General features: G+C 40.0%; 1 protein-coding gene across 2 annotated transcripts; it reads left to right on the top strand.

Annotated features, from left to right (window-relative positions):
- Window positions 1–4,936: 4,936 nt before the first annotated feature.
- On the top strand, window positions 4,937–22,132 carry LOC118411535 (dipeptidyl peptidase 9-like). 2 transcript variants are annotated; one of them, XM_035813856.1, is made up of 22 exons: window positions 4,937–5,059; window positions 6,157–6,734; window positions 7,206–7,370; window positions 8,003–8,092; window positions 8,833–9,001; window positions 9,456–9,566; window positions 9,793–9,921; window positions 10,700–10,761; window positions 11,033–11,136; window positions 11,728–11,896; window positions 12,564–12,747; window positions 13,567–13,643; window positions 14,182–14,252; window positions 14,537–14,618; window positions 15,327–15,441; window positions 15,931–16,076; window positions 17,912–18,058; window positions 18,565–18,667; window positions 18,878–18,927; window positions 19,313–19,455; window positions 19,938–20,049; window positions 20,500–22,132. In XM_035813856.1, exons 2-22 carry the CDS (start codon window positions 6,315–6,317, stop codon window positions 20,590–20,592), a joined length of 2,742 nt encoding a protein of 913 aa, XP_035669749.1. In that variant the 5' UTR covers window positions 4,937–5,059; window positions 6,157–6,314; the 3' UTR covers window positions 20,593–22,132. The 2 variants fall into 2 exon arrangements, with proteins under 2 accessions (XP_035669749.1, XP_035669750.1); XM_035813857.1 differs by lacking the exon at window positions 8,003–8,092.
- The last annotated feature ends 1,978 nt before the right edge of the window (window positions 22,133–24,110 follow it).

Below are 24,110 nucleotides of genomic sequence, written 5' to 3'. Positions count from 1 at the left end.
TACATTTTTGACAACTTTGGCCCGTATTTGTATCTAATGCAGGAAATGTAATGTACATGATTTTCATACAGAATGATATTTAACCCCAGGCATTGAGAGTTTCGTAGTTTGTTTGATATTTTGAGACGAATCTACTGCTGGTTGATTGTGTAATATTTAACAAGTCACAAGTATGCAAATAAGTTGTTGGATGTCCATCGCACTACATTACCTACATGCAATGCACAAGGACAAAATGAAGGAAGAGAGGGAGAGAAAGAAAGAAATAGGCGGAAAGAAAGAAAGAGATAGAAAGACAGACAGAAAGGCAAACTTGCGCGCAGTACATGCAATATCCAATACTTTGTAACAGAGGTGTCGCTTGATCATGAATTGTGAAGTTGATGCCCGACTTTTCAGCCTCCTCGGGGGTAACTTGTATGTGCCTGATTTTTGCCGTGTTCATTGTGTAGTCTTTTCCAGACTCTGCTGAAAACTCATGTCATGTACAACAAAGCCCCATTATGCATTCGTGCTATGCGTGCAATCGTGTTTTTCTACATTCCAATCATAACATGAACCGATTAGGTTACGATTTTTGTGATGTTTCAAGACAATGTCTTGAAACTTGTTGAAAGGACTTTTTCATTCTACTTAAGACGTTACCTTACTGTTCCTTAACTCGTAACTTTATACAAATAGGTATTGTTCAACATGCATGTTAAGCTTATCTTAAAAATTTCTCAATTTAAATGTCTTAACATTACAGTACTTTCGTTCTGCGACAGGAAAATACCATGATCTGAAAAAGATGACTAGAGACTGAACATTTGGCTTTTAAACGCCGAGGTCTGTATTAGCCTCTAAAGCAGGCTCTCTGAGGCCTTTTTTTGGCTCATAATGCACTTTTGCTGGCCATTTCTTTTTGTACTGGGTCGCTGATTACTGGCCTTATCTGACTGCCGGCCTCACGGTCTGTATGCTCTTTTCTGTAACGCGTAGACTTTGTATTTTGATTGCTGTACTAGTATTCCCGGCAAGCCACCTTATTCAATATTCACGTAGCGAGGCGACCAAATTTTGGTGTACTAGTAATTGCCTTCCTTGATTTTAGCGCAATACGTATCCGTAGCACGGTGCTCATCTGAATTGGGATCGCCATGCAGACCCTCTTATACATTTCTGCTGGTCGCATAATACACTGAGTCACATTTTCAGCCTCAGAAAAGTACAAGAACTACTAACAGATTCTTCCCATTTTGTATCTGTATCTATAGTATCAGCTTCACAAGCACGCGTATTACACTGAACGACCTGTCACACCTAACATTTATCTAACTGTAGCCTGTTGTTTAAAGCCATCTAATGGGATGCTCCAACAGTAGTGAATGGTGCCGGCAATGACTATCACTCTTCGATAGTTCTAAGGAAAAACAAACTTTTGAACAAATGGTACAAATGTACCTGAAGATATGACTATTCTTTATTATTTTCTGAGCTGGTCTTATACAATTACTGACTAGTCTTTATGTCCACTGGGTCACATGTCATGTTGTACATTATCTCGGCTTCCATTGTTTTATGATTTCCTCTAAAATCATCTCGTTTAAAGTTTCCGATTTGCACAACTTACTAGCTGAATAAAAATGTGGCGATGTCCAGTTGTCATGACATTATGTATTTAGGTCGTGCGGCATAATCAAACAGAGAAATAGGTTTTACCACACTTTTGATTTAGCCGGCTTTAATTTCGTGCCAATATGTAATCTTACCACACCTCACGACAGGCGTCCAAAGCCTACAAGTTCCTTAAACGAGTACGTTACCTAGTTCCTTATGGCCGTCTAAAATTTTCAAATCGAAGATGTGCATTATCATATGAAAAGGCCCGCACTCTCAATCTGGTACTAGTAAACAATCTGTGAATATAATCAAATGAGAGAAAAAACAAACAAATACCAAACATACACAGACTGTATTAATGCGCGCACGGACGTGTTTTCGTCAGTTGTGGGGTTTTGTCCGTACGTGCCATCGACAACACCCTTCGTATTCAACCGTACAGCAGCGTCAATTTGGACGACACCGGCAAGGAAGAAATGGATGGCAAGTTGCAAACGGAACTGACGTCAGGGGGGGGAGGGGGGTCCCCCAGATAAATCCTCCATCGCGCAGAAACCCAGACGTCAAAGACGAGGATGATATGGAACCGTACGCCACTACACCTCTGGACCAAGTTAGCGACCCATAGAATTCCGTAGATGAATTGCAACAGCATGCCTAAAAGGGAATTTCGGGGCTTCTCTATACATATGGAATAGCAATATCCTGCCAGTGTTTCGGTAGTCCTTCTGCTACCATTCTCATGGCAAAAAGGAGTGTGTGTTGGGTCGTGTAATTACGTAACTTATGTTTTTTCAAATTTCCTATTACTAGTATGTCAAGAAACTTTGTAATCTTTTAACCTCCTTGGTAACTTGAAGAATGTTTTTGTTGTTTTGTTGTGGTTGTTATGTTGTCTTTCGCAGACTCTGATAGCTGATGAAACTCATGTATATCAAAGCCTTGGTAAAACATTCGTGCTATGTGTACAATTGTGTTCGTCTAGATTCCATACATATTAGAAGCTTAAAAAACGCCTATATTTATTTTACTACTATTTTACAGTTCATTAACCTGTTTTCTGTACAAGGTTTCTTGCAGTTTTGAAGGGAATATGACCTCAGCTTGTTGAAACCCTACAAAATAGACCTAATAAGTTCATGTTTATATGCTATTTTAGAGTGATTAGATATGAGTGTTTCCAAAGAAGAAGATCTTCATTGTGCAGCCTTTATCTCCAGTCTGCCAAGTCCCTAACTGATTACCCCACCCCGGGGGACCTACCGTTGTTGCTTTCAAACAGGAGGGTCTAACTAGGGAGGTCAACAGGTTACAGCGAGCCTAGAGCAGAATGTTTTGTAGGCTAATTCTTTCGTTGCAAACGTGAAATAATTACACAAAAGTGTCAAAAAGTGTCAGAAAGTGGTAGTAAATCTTAGATTTCTTAGTTCTAGAATATTTCAAATTTGAGCACAAATAACTACGTAGTATGCCTTTAACCTATATACGTGATACTGCCTTTACACGCTGGGTAACCTATATCCGTTGTTTTTAAAAACAGGGCATCTATATGTAGGGATATCAAGTCAACGGTGGTGCAAAATGTTCAAAATACAAATGTATTGTGGTTTAAAATTGGTTGACCTGATACCCTTAAAAACTTGTTTTTTTTTTAAACAACGGATACAAGTTACCTCGCCGATAAAGGTGAAGTAGATATTGTAAAGCAAAAAGTCAGAAAAAAAATAAAAGTTAGCGTTGATTTTATAAATTACGTACAAATGCTTGTTTTAACTTAAACACATTTAAAGCACGTAAATAGAATGGACTACAGTGTTGTGACATGGTTAAGGGTTTCTTGTTATTTTGTGAGTCGGTCTTGTTCGAGTAATTAGGACTCGGTAGGTCTTGCAGGTTATGGGAATCTTTTACATTGTCTTATTCAATATTGCACTTATTTCCTCAAACGTTTCTCTGAAGTTACCAATTTACTTATGTCCAAATATGATGATGTCCAGTTGTCATATATGATTATGTATTTAGGTCGGGCGGGATAATCAAAGAGAGAAATACAATTTCACCAGTCTTTTGATTCAGCCGATTTAATTTCGGCATCTGTAACCATTCTTAACATACCCTACTCTCCAAGCAGAGGTTAGGCTAGCTCCGGCTGTTTTTTTTTTATTATATTCTTTAAGTCGTTTTTATCGGGCTTCCTATTTTGCATTGATCTTGATGTTTTGACAATACAAGATACAACACAGAATAAAAAAAAAACGATAAAAACGATTAAAAAAACAGCCGGAGCCTAACCTCTGTTTGGAGAGTAAACACACCCCACTACAATCAGAAATCGACTAATATTATAAGAGCAGCAAGTTCCCGGGACAGGTTCGTCCCCCAGTCTATGTTGACGGTCTAAAACTTCAATTCCAACTTGTATATTATCAGATACCTCACACTCTTTAACCCGAAATAATGTCTATTCATTTGGTCTGTTCATTACTGAATCATTTGAGAAAAAAGGACAAGTACCAAACATACACAGACGATATGAATTCCCCACACGGAAGTGTTTTCGTCCTGAGCTGGGTGATTTTGTCGGCCTGTGCAGACGCTGTAGTATTCAGTCGCACCACCATGGGGATAAGAGGCAGACAGTGCGTCGCCATCATGGTTTGGCAGTCAAATGGTTTTCTACGTTCTGTCGAGGGGTTCTAGTATGGAATTCAAGTGGTAAAAGTAACGCACATTTTGCAATCTTGACGCCATAACGCATGACAGTTAAGAATACACAGTGACTGAAAAAGCGGCTTTCCTGATCCCCGACATTCGGGGCGAGGCCCACTGCCTTGTGGAAAAGTTACTAAGTAATTGTTGGCAGTCAAATGGCTTAAGCTTTCTACCTTTTGTCGAGGGGTTCTAGTATGGAATTCAAGAGGTAAAAGTAACGCCATGACGGTATGACACTTTTTTGATCGAAGCTGCTTAGAAAAAACGAATGTTACCAGGATAATGGCCTACGTGGTAGAGAAGCTAAATTCTTCATGTTTGTGAAAAATGAAAATAATAAAATCCATGTGATAACTTTTTTTGCAATATCCGATGACGCAATTTCATCGAAAGCGCCGATGAAAAACGATGTTATTTGGGTCATCAGGCGAAAAAAAAACGCATCACTGTTGCAGCGGACTACACAAAAATGGTTTGGCTGGCGGCCAACTACTCCTCACACAAAAATAAAACAACCCACGGGCTTTTCAGGAAACATAACAAATCTATGCTCAGCTATAACGATCACCAAGCAATAGGGAGCAAAAGTTAGGGAGACAACAGCGCAGTTCCGCCCTTATTTGCATACTTGTGAGCGTTTAAAATGCAGCCTTTCCCAGCAGCATGCTGGGAATGATAGAAAATGTTCATCACAGTATAAGGTAAAACCGAGACGATCTCGACGATTTCTCTTCCCCGATTTCTGGTAAGTAAAAAATATGACGTTGTATTCTATCAGTCAGGTCAGTCTAAGTCGCAGGTTTCATGTACGGATTGACGGTAAAGCAGATATTTTCCCATTTTTGTTATGGTAGTGTTATGGGGTTGATTTTGTGAACACATCGAACGAAGGAGGGAGGGGTGGGCCAAGAGCTGTGCCCCCCTCCCCAATTACGTTACGTGCTGAAAATTATTTTCACGAGAATCATGCCAGTTGACGTTGTATCTAGAATCTCTCTAAATCCACTTCAGCAGCAAAAATAACTATCTGTTCGTTACAAGAAGAATGAATTGTAGACGTTTCTATACAAAGTGGCACAGGTATATATATTTGTGCTGTATTTGTGAACGTAAAGAGATAATACATTGTAATTTATGGAAATACACTGAGGCACGTAACTTTATCTAACGTTAACATATTTGGTATTTCTATGTAGATATAACGTTATAGACGCACTTGAAAAGACATTTCGAGTAGTTACCCAAGGTAAATATATATCATCTACATTGTTGAGTACGTTATCAAATTGAAATGTTATTTACAACATGCACATACACATATGAATGTGATCTGGTGAGTTCGCGTGGCGCAGCTGCAGCGTGTTTGCCTCAGGACCGAGAGGTCTCGAGTTCGAATCCAGCTGTGTGTCACCGACCTTGTGCCCTTGGGAAAGGCACTTTACACGGCTTTCCTCACTTTACTCAGGTGTAAATGAGTACTTAGCTTCGGCTAGGGCTGTCCCTCGGATAGGACGTTAAATGGAGGTCCCGTGTTCAAGGGAGAGCCATAGCCCAGGCACGCTAAAAAACCCACCACACGTGCAGTGGTGCGGGGTGAGTGGTTCAAAACCTACAGTACCTTGGCCGCACCTGGGGCAATTACTGTCGTATTGAGGTCACCTGAGTTCCGCCGAATGGCAGCTCGCTCCAGACCCTTGCGATTTAGCCCTGCCTATTGTAAGCTCCTCGCAATTTAGCCCTTGGCTGTCAAGAGAGTAGTCGGCCCACCCAATAACAATAACAATAACAATCTAAATATTTTGAAACATGAGATTTGACAGCTGTATACTTATGTCATTTCAGGTGACCAGGCTTAAATGCTTGAATCCTCTTCAGGTGAAATTACATGTGCGACATCTGGATGCAAGACAACATTGTAAGACACTGCTAGCATCCTTCTGCGAAAGAGCACTGACCACCCTTTACTAGCCGTAACGCATGTGATAGACTAGGGAATCAAAATGGCTTCCTCCGAACAGCTCTCCCCCGAACAGCTGTCGACAGCCGCGGAGCGCGCTTCCCCGGCGCAGCTGTCATTTTCCTCCTCGCTGTCGTCTCCGCTGTCCCCGGGACAGCCCCCGCCGTTCTCGCCGGTCGACCCGCAGCTGTACGAGCGGGATTACCCGCGGCTCAAGTCGTGGGGCGAGCTCCGACAGTCCGTGCGGAGCACGCGGCGCCTCCAGACCAACCTGGCCAACAAGGTGCCGCACAACTTCACCTTCGCCAAGCTGGAGACGGAACAGGGCGCCAGAACGAGGCTGTACTTCCTGGGCGTTCCCGAGAACCTGAAGGAGAACTCGCTGATGTACGTGGACGTGCCGAACGAGCCAACCGGCGAGGTGTCCTTGTTACCGTGGCAACCACTCTTGGATTCCTTCCACGTAAGTACTACCTGTTTGTTTGTGTTGTTTTGCATGCCCAGGTAACTACCTTATGGCATCGGTTTGTGTTTATGTAGATTTTATTCTAAAAAGACACATTAAATACAGTATATTAGTGTTTCAATATCATACATGTACCCATCCTCCTACGCAGGGACATCCAGCAGCGAAACCGCCTGTCTGGATGTACCCTGCTTTCTCAACAGTCACCCTTAATTCCTGACCGCCCTCTTATAAATATTAATGAGCTTACCCTTAAACATTCGATACCCCTTTTGAAAACTGAAAGGCTTATTCTCTGATTGGCTGACAGCTGATTTGGGGGGGACGTCCATAGGAACTAAGAGTCACTGTTGAGAAAGCAGGGTACATCCAGACAGGCGGTTTCGCTGTTGGATGTTCCTGCGTAGGAGGATGACATGTACCTAGATTCCTAAAACGCATTTTTTTCCTTTCCTCTTTCCTTAAAAGGCAACGCCATACATGTGTCAGTATTCGCGAGAAGAACAGTTGCTCCGGGAGCGAAAGCGAGTCTCGGCCTTCGGGATCACGTCCTACGATGTAGACATCGAACATCGGCGCTTCCTCTTCCCCGCCAGCAACAGTCTCTACATCTGCACAGATGACAACATGACGGTGAGTTTTTCTACTCCTAAGTTTTAGTTGGCATCAACTCATAGGCGAGCCTTTCCTTAATCTGAATTTGAATGTTTTACCTAAGATTCCTCCTGCCTCTACATCTGCACTGATGACAACAAGGCAATGAGTTTTTCTACCTCTGCATTTTTTGGCATCACCTCTGGGGTAGAGCCCTCTGACCAATCTTAAGTTGATCTTATTCTAAAAATTACCTCTACCTCTACATCTGCACTGATGTAAACATGGCAATGAGTTGTTCTACCTCTACATATTTTGACATCACCTCAGGGGCAGAGCCCTTTGTACAGGATCAATCTTAAGTTGATCTTATTCTAAAAATTACCTCTACCTCTACATCTGCACTGATGACAACATTACTACTAATTATTTTACCACTACTACTATTTTGGCATCACCTCAGGGGTGAGACCATTATGTAGCATCAACCTCATTAGCTACTAGTTGAAAATTGCTTTTACACATGCCTTTACAAAAATTCTTTATACAGCCTTTCTTTTCTTCTGGTCGATTTCTATCATCTAGCATGATTGATATACATTTTATTTGTTATCTGTTGTCTTTGTCTCTTTTATTTGTTACATCTCACACTTCCTCTGTGGCATCTCTAGGTTTCCACCAGCCCTTACCAGAAGCCTGTCATCAAGGCTAGCTGGAGCTTTTATCATGACCACAGAGAAGCCTGTGTTAGCCTACATCAGGTCCTGAATAGAGAGGGTAGATACATATAGACTGTAGGATATACAGTACTGACAGAAACTCATACAGAGCCAATTCTGTGGATGACTTTGTATCAATCTTACAAATCTGTAATTTTGACTAACAATAGCAAGCAAACTGAAAACAGAGATAATTTTGCTTGCGGTAAAAAAAGCATCTTTCATTTTTTCAACATCTTGCTAAGAAGGCAAAAATTGATTTTCAATTATGTACATAGAAGTTGAGACCGAATTAACTCTTTATCATTGTGAATGAATGAATGCATGTATGAATGAATGGTTGATTAGATAATTGTCTTGTGTAATTGACTTCTTGTTTTATGTAATTGTGATGTAATTGTAATAACATCATACTGTTAATACTGTACAGTGTATATATTGTAGTACTTACATGTACTTTGTAGACAAGGGGGTCAGTGGGCAAAAGACAGGACCAAAATTTTCATTGTGGTTTTGACTCTGCAGTGAAAAGGTCTTTGTGAAAACCATAAACATAAAGTGATATATGTACTTAAATGCATCATTATTATATTATATATGTATTCTGTCTTTCTTACAGTACAACGATTTAGGTGTCTAACAGCAAGTCATTGAGACAACATTCCTTATGTGAGATGTTAGGATGAGCTTGTACAAGGAAGGATGTTTTTCAGAATATATCTGTAATACCTAAGCTGTCTGGTAGGTGTCTCTCTTACATGTAACATCCTGCCTTCCTACAGGAACAGGCAGTGGTGCCAGAAGAAGTGAAGAGTCAGTGTGGAGCAGCTCGGATAGACCCGAAGATGTGTCCGTCCAACAACAGTCTGGTGGGGTTTGTCTCCAATGGAGACCTTTGGATGTGTAACCTTAAAGATGGGGAGGAGAGAAGACTCACTTTTGTACACAAAGGTAAGAATTGTTGTTTTGGGCAACACCTCAGAGGAGGGGCTTTTTTTTGTCTTGAAAGGAGAGCTGTGGATGTGTAACCTAAGATGGGGAAGAGAGATGACTCACTTTTTTTGCAAAGGTAAGGCTTCTTTTTGGCAACACCTTAGGGTAGTTTTTTTTTTTGGTCTTCAGTGGAGAGGTGTGTAACCTAAGATGGGGAGGAGAGAAGACTCACTTTTGTACACAAAGGTAAGAACTGTTAATTTTGGCAACACCTCAGGGAGAAGCCTGTTTTGTCTGTAGCGTTGTCGACATGTAGCCAAACAGATTGGGAGGAGAGAGACTCACTAAGTCACTTGCACAGAGGTAAGGCTTGTTTTTGGCAACACCTCAGATATGCATGTACTGCTTGCAATGCCACAAAGTTTTGCTAGGTGTCTCTGCTGGATGTAACCACCTTGCCATTTTCCTGCAGGTCTATCTAACCCAGCAGAAGATCCCATGACTGCAGGAGTGCCATCCTTTGTGGTTCAAGAGGAATTTGATAGATACACAGGCTACTGGTGGAGCCCTACCTTTGATCAAAGTAAGCAAAATTCTGTAGTGTGGAATGGCTTTTTTCATTTGTCTGATACTACAAGAGACCCAATTGTGGACAATAAAAATCAGAGGGTTCAAGTTATGAAGTGCAATATTTAGCTCTACAGTTAAAGGTTTCTAAGTTTGATATTTCTTGAAAACGTGCTGTACGTACTAGCCATTGTCTATTTTAGTTGCCTGACATTTGGATGCTGTCTCCCCATGCTTGACAGATAGTGACGGCAGCAGAACGTACAGAGTGATGTATGAAGAGGTGGATGAAAGTGAAGTGGAGATTTTGCACATTGTCTCCTCCACCAACAACGAGAGGGGCGTCGACTACTACAGGTATCCTCGAGCAGGTGAGACGCAATGTAGAAACTGAAAGTGATCTTGAACCAGTTTAGCTAATTTAAAATTAACTCAGCGTATCAGTTGAGCTATTTTTCCTTTGTATGTCGATGAAGGTTAGACATCCAGGTAATAAGATACACCAAAAAGCAGTTACTCAAGCATCTTGATAATGATAGTCAGACGGTTCAGATTGTATCCACTATCTTTTGTCAGTGGCACAGTGTCAAAATCATATCCAGTTGCTTGAGGTAAGTTCTGTTTTGGGCATATTCTTCCTTTGGTCTTGACAGAGAAGACAGACACTATGTACTATATTTGCCCATTCATTGTACCAGGGAAATTCCCCTAACTGTTTTCGACGTTGTACAATGAACAGTGGAACACAGCTTTATATCCTGTACTAAGGACTGTAACCCTTTCCAGTAGTGCACATATATGCCAAGGTTAGCGGCAATAGCCAATATTGGAACTCACAACCTTTTGGTCCAGAGGTGGGATCACTTGCCACTTGATTACACACTGGACTGCTATAATAGTAACTGTTGTACATATTGGGCCTTTTTACAACATAAGTTATCATCACCAACTCTATGTGTTGTCACCCTGCATAAGATGTACAATGTAGTGAGGGGGGGTTCAAAATAAGGAGAGGGTAAATCACTCAAGAAGGATCATAAAAATTGTACAAGTATGAGTTGAGAAAACAGTCGTTGACCAGCGCTAAAATGTTACATTGATTTTTATGATTCAGCTACTCGATGTTAAACCTCTTTTTTTTCTTCTTAGGTACAGCCAATGCTACCAGCACTCTGAAGATACTAGAGATAACAGTGGACTCCAGTGGAAAGGTAGGAAAATATTGTAGGTAGTTGCTTTTTGCAAAAAAGGCCCTTCTTGTTTAATTGGCAAATGCTTATATGTCGTGTTGTATATGTTAAGGGACTATTTAAGACTAAAAATAACTTTATTCAGCCAGTGATACAGCAAGGTATAACAGGCTGCAATGTTGCTTTAGTATACCTGATGTATTTACGTATGTGTATGAATAAACCATTAAATATAATTCAATGCAATTATTGTGAATGCTCGTATCAAACTAGTCCTTTCTTCCATATGAAGGTGAAAGACACAGTGGTTGAAAGACATCTGCGGGAACCTCTCCAACAGTTGTTTCCTCACATGGAGTACCTGGTCAGAGCAGACTGGCTACCCGATGGCAAAAAGTGAGTTGCCTGACATCCTCTATACTGTATACAGTAGAAGGTGGTGCAATAATGCGAAGTTATCCAGCTGAACCGCACTGGTTTGAGATTTGGGTATTCCGTGCAGTTAACAGAAGTATGCTTTAGATAATAATCCGTTGTGCGATTATCCGGCTTCTATTGCATTGAGTTATCTTCACAACCTGAGGTTTTGTGTCAACGTTTTATTACATTCCAAGCTATCTCCTTCAGGGAATGCCATATTTTCTCAATCAAAGTACTCACCCCAATTAAAATATGCAATCCCCAATTTAAGGCAAGTCTCTGATAAAGACAAAAGTGAAGAAAACATCATAAATTTGAATTCACCTGGTTCAAGATGCGTTAAAGAGAAGATATATGACACTGTGTACTTAGACTTGATTCCCAATTTCCCAATTTACATTTCAGTCTCCCCAAATTTTTCAGAGACTTGCCTTAAATTGGGGATTGCATATTTTGATTGGGGTGAGTACTTTGATTGAGAAATGTGGCATTCCCTGAGGTGTATATGTATGACTTTGATGTATGTACAAGGAAATATCAGATTCTTTAAACTGTATCTATTTTCAGAGTTTGGGTCCAGCTGCTGAGTAGGAACCAACAGTGGTTGATTCTTGCGCTGCTTCCGCTGGAGTTTTTCTCGCCCGAGACGTCGGACACCGCCACTAACAGCCACGGGGACTCCGCCACACCTCCAGTCTACCTGCTGTTGGAGGAGCATAGTCACATATGGGTTAATGTAAGGCCGTTTGTGACCAGTTTGTGTTGGAGTTAGGCAGCATGGAAATGAAAAAGTGCTCCCCCAATGCAGAAATGTTACCCCATGAAAAAGTGTCTCCCGATGCACCCATGCATAAATGAGCCCCGTTGAAAAGTGTTACCAATGCAAAAGGTCCCCCATGTAGAAATGCCCCCCAAGAAAAAGTGTCCCCCAAGCAGAAATGTCCCCCATGAAAAGTGTCATACCAGGCAGAAATGCCCGCCATAAAAAGTGTCACCCATGCAAAAGTTCCCCATGCTGAAATGCCCCCAAGAAAAAGTTCCCCTCATGCTGATGTGTTCAACTACAACATATATGGACAAATGTGCTATATATAAGGTAGCTTCTTGGTATTTAATTCATTTTTTGGACTCGGTTCTTGCTTTTTCTTGTAAGAATAGAAAGCTTTCCTAAGACAATGTTTTGGCCTTCGTCATATTTTTTAAACCACTACATACTTCAAATATGGATACATGCAGTTTGGGGCTGAATTCAAAGATACCTGGATGTCAGTACTTTCCATTTATGAGTTTTGTAATATTTGATGGGCCCTGGTACAGACTTCGAGGTGCATTAGACCCACCAATAATGCTTTATGCTAATAATATATTTCAATGCCTAACATTTGTGCCTCACATTTCTCCAGGTGCATGAACTGATCTACTTCTTCCCACAAACGAGACCAGACGAGGTCAGTTTCATCTGGGCCAATGAGGGTACAGGGTTCCGTCACCTGTACCACGTGACGGCGTCCCTATCACCTGACCAGGCGCAGATGGGGATGGAGGTGGAGACAGGTGGTTCAGGTGCACAGGAGGTCACACACAAAGGTACACATTAGATTTATCTTCAGGGAAGGGAAACATACTGTGTATGCTGCGTTTCCTCTTCTTCCCCTCCAATAAAGCCAATGACCAAGACCAGACAGCTGTCACCACCGTTACAGTTAAAGTATCAGACACCCTGTCCTGTTGGATTAAATAATGTAGCAAGTGGCAGGACAGAGCTGGAGGGCTGGTCACCATACCTATGAATGTGTTTGAGTAAGAATCAGAGCAGCAGTTTTTTAGGCTAGATCATGTGATCACTCACATGTGATCACTCTGTGATGGTAAACATTATGTATTTGCTTGCAACTGTTTCCATAGCCGTTCACATCTCCGTCAAAACGTAGAAATACAAAATAAAAGAAATAAGAAGTATATGATGAACATGCAGCCACTCTCTCATTGGTCAAACCATTAATTGCCATGCTCTCATTAGTTGAATTATCAGTTAGAAACAGTCTATTCCAAATCATCTAGAGCATCAAAATTTCTTCTGTATATGATTTGAATACCTTTAATCTGCTCTTGAAAAAAAACCAGTTTTGTTTGAAAAGATGCTGCTAGGTGGCCAGATATTTGACTAGTATTTACTACTATGTTACTATTTACTACTACTAATACAGCTAAGTATTTACTACTTAAAAAACACATTTCTTTGCCATACAAAAAGTACATGTATGAGCCTTCAAATTCTTGTTTGGTCCTCAAAAATACAATGTTAAATTTTGGCAATGTCTAACTCTCAGGAGTAAAGCAATATTGTGCACTGGTAACTCGCCGTTGGCCTTGTGTATTTCAGCTATTTATTGTTGTTGTTTACAGCTGTGCAAAGATGTGGGCTGACGGAGATCAGACAACTGACGGGAGGACAGTGGATAGTGATAGGCAAACCTGACATGGTGAGCTCTTCACTTTCAGAGATTCATAATATTCCTCTGGTACTTTTTAAACCTCCAAAGGATACAAGATACTTTTCTGTCTACTGCCAAACTGTCACTTGTTAGGTTAATGAAGGTTCATGAACATGCAAGATATGTGTAACTAAATACTATCTAAAACAATTCATGTAGCATCCACTATCGTTGCTTGTTAGAATTATAATTTGCACTTTGGGAAAATCACATGCAAAGAGCTGTTAAAATCTTACTGAAACCAGTATTTCTAAATCTGAGATATCTTTTAAAATAAGGTTATACATAGGATCATTTTTTACAACTGTACAGTTGTATGTATAGCTTGGGCCATTAACATTTTATAACTTAAGTAAGTTTGGTATGCTTTTGCAGTATGCGAAACCTTATCTTTAAGTACATGTGAAGCATTCATAAAGCATACTTACAGCATTAATATTTTCATAAAAATGCAACATTTTCTCATGCTTTAAGGCTGTTGTGCAGTGTTGGTCCAGTTGAACACTCCACATGTTGTTTGTTACAGCTATGGGTGGATGAGACCAGACAACTAGTATATTTCATGGCAACCAAAGACACACCGCTAGAAGAACACTTGTAAGTTGTTGTCTTAAGTTTCTTGATCCACATCTTGATGCATATAAGTTATCAGTAGCAGTTATGGTCATATGACATATGAAGTTATGGTCATATGATATCAAATTGGTATAAGTGTGTGATTCAGTGTGTGAAAATTATGCATTTATTTGAAACAGTGCATCCTCTGAGCATTTAGCTGCTAAAGTGGGTGTCTATCAATCTCTTACTTTATATCTAGTGTCTAGGGTATGCCCTGACTCCCCTAATGGCATAATGATAATGGCCTACTTTCCTCCCCACAGATATGTGGTATCATACATGGATCCAGGAGAACCAGTACGGCTTACAGAGCTGGGGTACTACCATCAAGTCTGGATGAGCCAGGTATGGGCAAACTCTTCTTTCTCTATATTATTTTGAAAAAAAGTCCTTTGCTCACCATACATAAAATGTTGGGCGGTGCTCATATCTGTTTCGATAGTTTTTGACCTTACAACTTTGTGCAATCGCTACTGCAAGGGGCCAGTCCACTGGTAGTGGTCTGTTTTAAACTACAATACTCTTTTCGGAATTGAAATAAATTGCAATAGGCAGGGAAAGCAGTATGTACGCGTCTTTTAAAGTGTTGTGACAAGACCGGGATCGAAGGCACAACCTAATGATTGCAAGGCAAACGCTCTACCCACTTGGCCATTGCACCAGTAATTCTTGATCCCAAATGCTAATGACATGCTATGCAGAGAAAGTAGTGTACAGTATACCGTTTTTTTGTAAGTCAACGTAATGCCTACCCAGGGATCCAACTCACAACCTACCAAATGTAAGGCAAACGCTCTATGCACTTTGCACCACTTTCCTAATCACGGAGTATTTGTGAATGAGCTAAAAAAGATTCATGGAGCATTGCTTTAGATTTAGTATTATAAAGAAATGATAATGTGAAAAAAGTTTGAGTGTGGCTTTACATCTTATGAAGATATGAAAAATGGGTCCATTTTGCATTCCAAGACACAACCAAATCATGGTAGCACTGTTATTGTCTTGTCAATCAAACGGAGTCTTTAAACCAGTTTTGTTGTTGTTTATATTCAGGACTGTAGTACGTATGTGTCAGTGTACAGCAGTGTGGACACCGCGCCGGCCTGCATGGTCTACAGAGTAGCCAATCAAACTTCTCGTCTCATAGCCAAGCTGCTAGAACCCCCAAGTAAGTTACAAGATCTGTCATTGGTCAAATGTTGTCAGACCATGATGCAACAGATCTGTAGGTGTTATTATGGGGGTGGGACTAAGAATTGGCCATTTATGCTTCAAGGATATCAATGGGTCACTCTTAAGATGTTTTTAATAATCTTACAAAAAAGGATTTTGCAAAAACTCTGATACTCAATCAGTATAGACATTATGAAATCAATATCTGATTGGTACCATAAAAATATACATGACATGTAGAATATTAAGTTAAAAGAGGAAGGTGTCAGAACACACAGGAAATAAACCTTATTTGATAGATGTTGGAAGAATGACACTTCTTATATCTAACTGTTTTTAACATAAGTAGACTTCTTCAAGAATGACATAAAGTTGGATCATATCTCCATTCAAAGCCCCTCCTCTGATTCCTATTGGTTGTTTCATCACAGCACTTAGCCAAACAGTTTTTCTAAACCTGATGTAAACTATTTATTTGCTGCAGTCCTTCCAGTAGACTACCACCCTCCAGAGTTGTTCCAGTACAGAAGTCTATCAGGTTACGATCACTACGGGTACATGTATAAACCTCACAACTGTGCACCGGGGAGGAAGTACCCAACTCTTCTGTTTGTCTACGGAGGACCACAGGTTAGCTTGTTTGGTTAGGAGAATCGTTCATTCTTTCAGAACCTTGTAGTGCCTCAAGTAAGCTACCTTGCTGTTTTAGTAGCAGGTACATTATTACAGGGAGGGTATGTTAGCCCTTCACCTTTAACATGCTCAACGAAATTCGTCAAACATGTAACCCCCACTTTTGGGGGACACAGCTATCGAAAGATGTATTCTTTTTCTTTATTGCAAGTGTCTACATGCTGTATATGATTACTACATGCAAAGTAATAGTTATTCAAGCAACTAGATAAAATTTCATAAGTGTCAGGTATTTCAGACAGCTTCTATTGTCTTTCAACAGTGAAAGCGACACTCACTGGTAAAAGACAACAGATACTGAAACATCTGACCGTTTCCAAATTTTATCCATTACAGGGTTCGAAATACACATACTTAACTTGCAATTTGCACATAATTTTCGAGACTTGCATGTAAAAATATTCTGAACTTGCAATCTTGCATGTTGAAAATACCTGGCCGTAAAAAAATTCACTCAGGAAGAAGACACCCTACTCTTAGACAGAACGACATATGGACGTCTGTATTTTTCCTTCCTTGTTTTTGCTGGTAATTTTCTCCGGTAACTTCACTAGATGTAATCAAAATTTGCTGATTCAAGCTAGATATCCTCGCAATCGCCGTCTAGTTATATTTTGCATGTAAATTTTTCAAATTGCACGTAAAATTTTTGCCAACTTGCAATTTTGCATGTAGCAAAAAACGAGTATTTCGATCCCTGCATTTGTTCACTCGTTCTCATTGAAATGTCGAAAATGGTATTTTTTTGGTCGAAAAATAAATCGGCTTTATTTTCACTGAAAACTACTTGGTTGTTTGGGAAAATTCCTCTTTTAAGCATAGCCAAAAAATGGCAACTTATTATTTTCGGTCCCATTGGTAATGCATTACAGGGCATGTAACAAACGTTACCTGTAACGTTTGTTACAACAGTAGACTTTACCCTGTTTTCTTCGAAAGGACTTACCTTATTGGCTAGATCATTTAGGTATAAGTGAATGCCCCTAGGGACATTTGAAAAGTGGGCAGCTTTTTTACACCAGGTCAAATAGAAAGCCTAGACAGCATCGAACAATGGTAACGTTTGTTACAGTCATTTCTGTACAACATTTTGTTAAGCAAGGTGGGATACAAATGACAGTCAACAACCCTTTCTTGTTTCTTTAGAAAGCCAGAAAAACTGTACAGTGTCACAAAAACGGCCATTTCTAGTCTTATACGTGCATAATATAACCGTGGCAACCATCGTACTAGTGGTGGTAACATTTGTTACAGAATCTGGCGACAGGCATAAACCACCTCACACAGCCTCCAAGATCAGTGATAGTAGCGATCTGACATGATCGGACAGAGGGCCTGGGTAGCTGATTTCACCTGCCGAACAAACATTCTGGGAACTGAACTGTTAAATTTTTGGCTACTATTTGAATTCTTCGTTTCTTCTCAGGCGACAGCCATTTTTTAGGGTGTGAAATCCCACCCGTGGCTATAATAATCTTTTAAGCCATCAACCAATACGAATGTTGTGGTGCATCTTTTGTAAAACATTACAGGGGTTGTGGAAAAATGAAGGAACCAGTGATGTTGTCTATAATTTGCTCCATATCAAGGCGTAAAGTCAGGCGACAGCATTTCGACATTTAAATGAGAATGAGCCTAGTTACTTTGCAAATATTATTATATTACCTGGATGTCTAACCTTCATTGGCAAACCCTGATGTTACTATAGATCTTGACAATGTGTACTGAAAAAGCCACCACAGTAACTGAAAAATCTTTGGTTCTTTCCTTAGGTCCAACTTGTAACCAATTCCTTCAAGGGCATTCGGTTCTTGAGACTACACACGCTGGCGTCGCTAGGCTACGCTGTCGTTGTGCTCGACGGGCGGGGCTCCAACCACCGCGGGCTGCAGTTCGAAGGTCATCTCAGAGGGCGAATGGTCAGTAAATAGGCTGTACCAACAATTCTGTGTGGGGAGTAACAGTGTATTCGGGATCTTTCTAAAGGAGGGTACACGTAAGTTTTTGACTACTGTAAATTTTTTAAATTTTTGCTGGGACTAAATTTCGCGCTAGGATGAGAAAGTAGCCTTTTGCAGCGTGAAATTGTGGTTGAACAATTCTTTGGAACAGTAGTCTTGATGGTATTCACAGTGAGAGGTCATCCCAAAAACTGCATAACAAAAGCACTGCAAATAATTTACTTTGAAAAACTTACCCCTCATCCCGCAATACATTCCTGAAAAAAAGCTTAGGTTAGGCAATGTTAGGTATTATTTTTTCAGATTTTTAAAAGAAGACAGCATAGATAAAGTAATAACATGAATAGAAAAATGAATTTTGGCGACTTCTCACGGTCCGATCCAAAAGTTCATTATACATGTACTAAGCAGCAGTGTAGAAGTCTATGTCTTGTGACTGACTATGTGACACCCCTTTCTTCCAGGGCACTGTGGAGATAGAAGACCAGGTGGAAGGTCTCTACTGGTTAGCTGAAAATGTGGACTACATCGACCTCAATAGAGTGGCCATCCATGGCTGGTCGTATGGTAAGGTACTCTCAATGCAGATTTTAGTAGTGTCTGTACCCAAAGTAGTGTCCATACTTTGATGGCAAAATGGAGCCTTTGGGTCAACATCATTTTGCTATATGATGATTTGTATGATTTAATGATTGGTGCTCCTATCTTTTCTCGTTCTGTGTGTCTGCATTATGCAAAATGATAGATTAAGCTAAGTTGTGAAACTATGTGTTCCAGGTGGCTACCTGTCTCTGATGGGGCTGGCACAGAGACCTGATGTCTTCAAGGTGAGATTAGCAGTCTGTTTTTCAAACATTTGAATTGTATAAGGATCTGATTTCATTTAACCATCATACATTGTGGCAGTTAATGGCCTAGTGGCTAGGCTAGCAGACATGTAATTGAGAGGTTGTTTGTTCAATGCCTGGTTTATTGCTGTAACGTTGTGTCTTTGGGAAATGCGCTTTACACAACTTTTCTCACTCCTGCCAGGTGTAACTGATTTTTTGGAAGGTAAGAGGAAGGAGAGGGATGGGCTCTGCCTCCCAATACCATGTCCTATGATATACAAGTCATGTATCTAGACACAGTGGACAATAACCCACTGCCCCTGCAGTCTCAAAAAGGCAATGGGATCTTTACCTTTACCATATACATTGTATTGTGTTACAGATTGCTATAGCTGGAGCGCCAGTGACTTGTTGGACTGCCTACGACACCGGGTACACAGAACGATACATGGGCACGCCCTCCGCAAATGTTACAGGATACGCCGACGGATCCGTCCTTAGATACGCCTCACAATTTCCAGATGAGTAAGTGATTGTGAATGGTATTAGTGGTTACACAACTGATAAGTATACTTATTATCATTGGGGTACCCCAAGGGTCTATCTTAGGACCCCTACTTTTCATTGTGTTCATAAATGTTCTCCTGAAACTGTCACAGCATGTCCCTTTGCTTTTCTTTGTTATCTCCTGTTTTGTTAAGAAGTTTACAATTTTTTAAACAGTACATTTTGTGTATGTTTTTACTTGGTCAATTGCCTCAAACTCATACTCTTCCATTAAAGGAAAAGTTTTGTTGTTTGCATGACACATTCATTTTTGTTTCTAGCATGTCTTTCTGTAAGTCTGGTTTTGACCTTTGTAAAGGGGGCACAGTTTACCATCTCTGATTGCCTTGATGAAATGACCTCTGTAAAAAGTTATCCTCTCTACTGTCCTGGATATTATGACTTCAAGTTTTGCAGAGAGGTAGAAGGCAGTACGAATAAATTTGTTTTGTTCCTTGCAGGGAGAATCGTCTTCTGGTTGTACATGGTCTGATCGACGAGAATGTGCACTTCTACCACACCAGTATGCTCATCAACTCACTGGTCAAGGCCTGTAAACCTTACCAACTACAGGTAAGACAATAGAAAATGGGTTGTGAACTATCTTAGAATTGTCTAAAAAAAATAAGACAAAGGAATGTGAAATATCTGTGTCTAAAAAAAATCTAATCTAATCCAAAACAAGAAAAAATTGAGCACTTAGCAAATTTTCTGATGTCTACATCATCCTTCATTATGTGTTAGACCCTGATGTCTGTCTGACATACGCTGATCCTAAATGTGACATCAGGATTGCAGGTCAAAGGTGCCTGGAAGTTGATACCTGCCACCATCCTGGTTTAACTGTCACAGTGTTGATGGGCCCAGATTGCCTCCGTTACGCTTCCCGAAACAGTTAGGGGATAGGCGGTTAGAATTTTCTGTAGTCTAAATCAAAGAGGGTCGGCTGAATTGTGCACTTGAGATCTTGCATATAAATTATGTAGAATGAATTGCTAATCGTGCTGAATATTACTTTTCCAGGTGTATCCCAACGAGCGCCATGGAATCCGACAGCAGGACACGTGTGAACACTACGAAACTATGGTGCTATCTTATCTACAAAAACACTTGTAGTTCAAGATTCAAGGAGCAAAAAGGGTAAACAAAGTAACTCCAGAGACATTATAGACATTATAGACTCAAGAACATAAATAGTGGCAAATGTTGTATGTCAAAATCAGGTTCTCTTCTTACATGGCTGTTTTTTGGCAATGCCTCAGGGGTGAGGTTGCTAGTACCGTAAACTCATACTTTTATGGTGATTTTATTTCACGGTAGGACGGAAAGGGAGTAGTTTTTTTGCAGTGTTTTTAATTCACAGTAAAGTTATTCTGAACACTGTAGTCATAAATGTGAGACATATTTGTGGTGTTGTGAATTCATAGTGGAGACGTTGTTGGGAAAATAAAACTGCCACAAAAGTGTCAAGGTTTACGGTATACAGGGTTAATAACCTACTGGCCGTAGCTCTTCAAAATGCTGGAGTTGACCTCACACTACTTTAACCAAAACAAACCTGGCAAATTCAGCTTTGCAGTGGGGATAAAGTCTTGTTTCTGAAGTTTTTGTATGGCTTAATCATGTGTTGCAATGGAAAGTTCATTACTTTAGGTGGTCCCTCCCTTGTGCTTGTTGTTAAAAGAACATTAGAAGTACACTCTAACAGTATTCAGAACACTACACATGATGCATCAGGAAAATGTCACAACTATTATGTTTACAGATATCTATTAACTAAGTATGCCACTAAAACAGATCTCCAAAAGAACTGAAAGATGTCTGCAAGAAAAAGGTAATATGATACAACAAAGCGGGGGGAAAAAAACCTTTGGAGGTTCAGATATTGGATATTGCAAAACAACCTGCCAAGTCTGTATAGTACTTTCCATACATTTTATGTGCTTGTAGTCTATAGTTTGAAAGATAATAGCTTTGAGGCCCTAAATCCTTTTACTTTAACGACTTTGGCCAAGTCGTATATGCAAATCAAAAATCGTGAAATGTACTTATAAGCTGTCAGTTATTTTGTCTCAGTAAAAGCAACAAACCTATGCCTATTAACTAAGTACTGATAGAGACAGTTAGATGTTAGAGCTTAGCAAGTTTTTAATGAAATTATCCTCAAGACTTCCTGTGTGGGATTCACTTTCAATTGTATGTTTAGCAGTGCCACCTTGTAATAGTGTACAGTACTGCATTACAGTTTTGGTGAGAGTACACTTACTCTACATGGTATAAAAAGAAAATGTATGGATGTACATGTATGATTTGAGTGCTTGAATATTTTTATGCCATGAAAAGTATCTTTCCATAGCAGAGACTAATGCAAATTCATATATATGTAATGATGAAATGTAAAATTCATTTAGGCAGGAGATGACAACAATTTAAAGAACGGGCATGGTCCGATAGACTTAAAGACTGTACACTGCACTGTATGCTCTGTCTGGAAGAAAAAGAAAATGAATATGAAACTTGCTTATGACTGGTGGAAAATAATAGCTGGTATTGGTAAGATATGTTGACACTGTATAAAATGTATCAGAGTGAAGATATTATTTGTTGGATGAATGATTATGATATGATGAAACTATTAAATGCAAAGCTATCACTACTTTCAGATGTGTGCTTATTTCTTTGTGTTGTGTTGAATTCAGTTCAGTACATATATAACTTTATTGCACAACAATTGTACGAGGTACAAAGCATGGCATCTACATAACTACAGTTCTATAGCTTAATGTGGTACTCTTGGAAGAATGAAGACATGAATGAATTAGTGAATTAATGAATGAAGATCTTTATTTTACTTGTATACCAATGGATAAGTGCAGGTCACAACAAAGAACACTGCCCAGATACATCAAGCATTGTCAGTCTAACACAAGAATTACATTCCACTAAGTGAATTCAGCTTCTTTATAATGGCGAACATGCAGGTGCATATACGTTTCATGATTGTCTTAGCTCAGGTGTATGGAGTAGGGAGATATAGACTCTATAAATGCCTTGATAGGTCATTGAGGTGTTAAAAACGAATATGCTGACAGGCAGGATATGTAGGAGTGGACCATTATGATAGTGCAGTGTAATCAACAATATGCAATACAACGTTCATACTTCACGTTTTCAAGGCATGCAAAAGCGCCCTCCAGTGACGAGTTATCACGATGCAGTGTGATCAACATTGTATTCATATGTGGGCAACCAAAGGCTCCCGTTGGAAGTATTTTCATTGGTTGTCAGGCCCTAATGATGAAGTGCTCACTTTGTGCTACTTTCTTCCATCGTTGGGAAGCTTCATGGCCGTGTGCCGCACGGACAAGTGGCTGCCAGACACGCTGAGTCCCCAGCCTTGATAACCAGATAGCGTAATGTTGCCACGTATGAGTTTAATGTTTACTGCATTATGATAACTCGTCACTAGAAAGCGCTTTTTGCATTACAAATTGTAAAAAAGGAGGTAGGACACGCAATAATCGATGTAAGCACACGCAAAATTGACGACGAGCAGTCATCACACTATAAACAATAAATCATCATTGTTTTTGTTTTTTTCCAACAAGAGGAAGGTTGCAAGTATGACCGGTTGTCCTTTTCACGTAATCCTGATAATTATAATAAGAGGTGATGTAAAAGGGTTCGCCTCCTTCTACACTCCCTTAACATCTGTTTGGAGATTATTGCTAATGTTTCCAAGCAGATGTTGGGGTCAAAGATCGTAATAGTTTCTGAGAGACGCCCTAGCTTCTCTGATAGTTCCTTCCCCGAAATAAGCAAATGAGTGGTTGAGTGTAAGACCAAGGTAGTTGTAGGAATCCAGATTATGTCCACATATGTCCTTAAACTGCTCATTTCGTACAAGATATGATGTATACGTGGATGTAGGCGGCGCTTCGACGGGCGGACATGGTGTTACATGGGCTCCTCGCGCGTTGCCTACAAACGATGCTTTTTATGCCAACTTGAATTTTAAATGTCCTTCTATATAAATGTAAAAATGTCTGGACCTATTTGGGAAAGATTTCACTGGCTTTATACCTTTTTTCTTCTATAGTTTGCGTTTTAAAAGTCAGGACGACATACCCTATAAGAGCCTAATCTGCAGTACCACCCCCGGCCGTATCATGAAAAGTGGCGAAGGAGACCGTCAAATTGCCAAATATCTGTCTTTTCGGCAATGGGGAAGTTGCAAAAGACTCGCAAAGGGGTTTGACGTTTTGAGGCCTATTTGACCTTGAACTTGAAACTGTGACCATGTAAGACCAAGAATCACGATGTTTAAGGCACTTCACCAAAAAGTACAATGGGAATTAGGTCATAAATTTGTTTCTTTTTTCTTTTATGGGTACAATTGGTCTGTTGTACAGACTATATAAATTGTCATGATTTGATGAACTTCCACATTCAAATCTTATTTGTTGTGTATGAAGCAACAAGACATTGAATAAATACAACGTTGTTTATGGCTGTTTATTGAACAATAAAATCAATTTCCTTTCAAATTTGTGTAACGTGTTTAGATGACTCAAGGAACCTCCTTGGATGACTGCAACGGTGAATGGCATGGTGGTTATTATCATAATATATCA

The sequence above is a fragment of the Branchiostoma floridae genome, chromosome 3 (genome assembly GCF_000003815.2).
Source record: "Branchiostoma floridae strain S238N-H82 chromosome 3, Bfl_VNyyK, whole genome shotgun sequence".
NCBI lineage: Eukaryota > Metazoa > Chordata > Leptocardii > Amphioxiformes > Branchiostomatidae > Branchiostoma > Branchiostoma floridae.
The sequence above is the reverse complement of the archived record's forward strand: the minus strand, read 5'-3'. Positions and strand labels throughout refer to the sequence as shown.

Coding starts and splice junctions, on each gene's coding strand:
- LOC118411535 (XM_035813856.1), top strand. CDS start 6,315: ATGGCTTCCTCCGAACAGCTCTCCCCCGAACAGCTGTCGACAGCCGCG. Junction 12,748..13,566: donor ACAGGAGGTCACACACAAAG/GTACACATTAGA, acceptor TGTTGTTTACAG/CTGTGCAAAGATGTGGGCTG. Junction 16,077..17,911: donor TTGTCTACGGAGGACCACAG/GTTAGCTTGTTT, acceptor TTCTTTCCTTAG/GTCCAACTTGTAACCAATTC.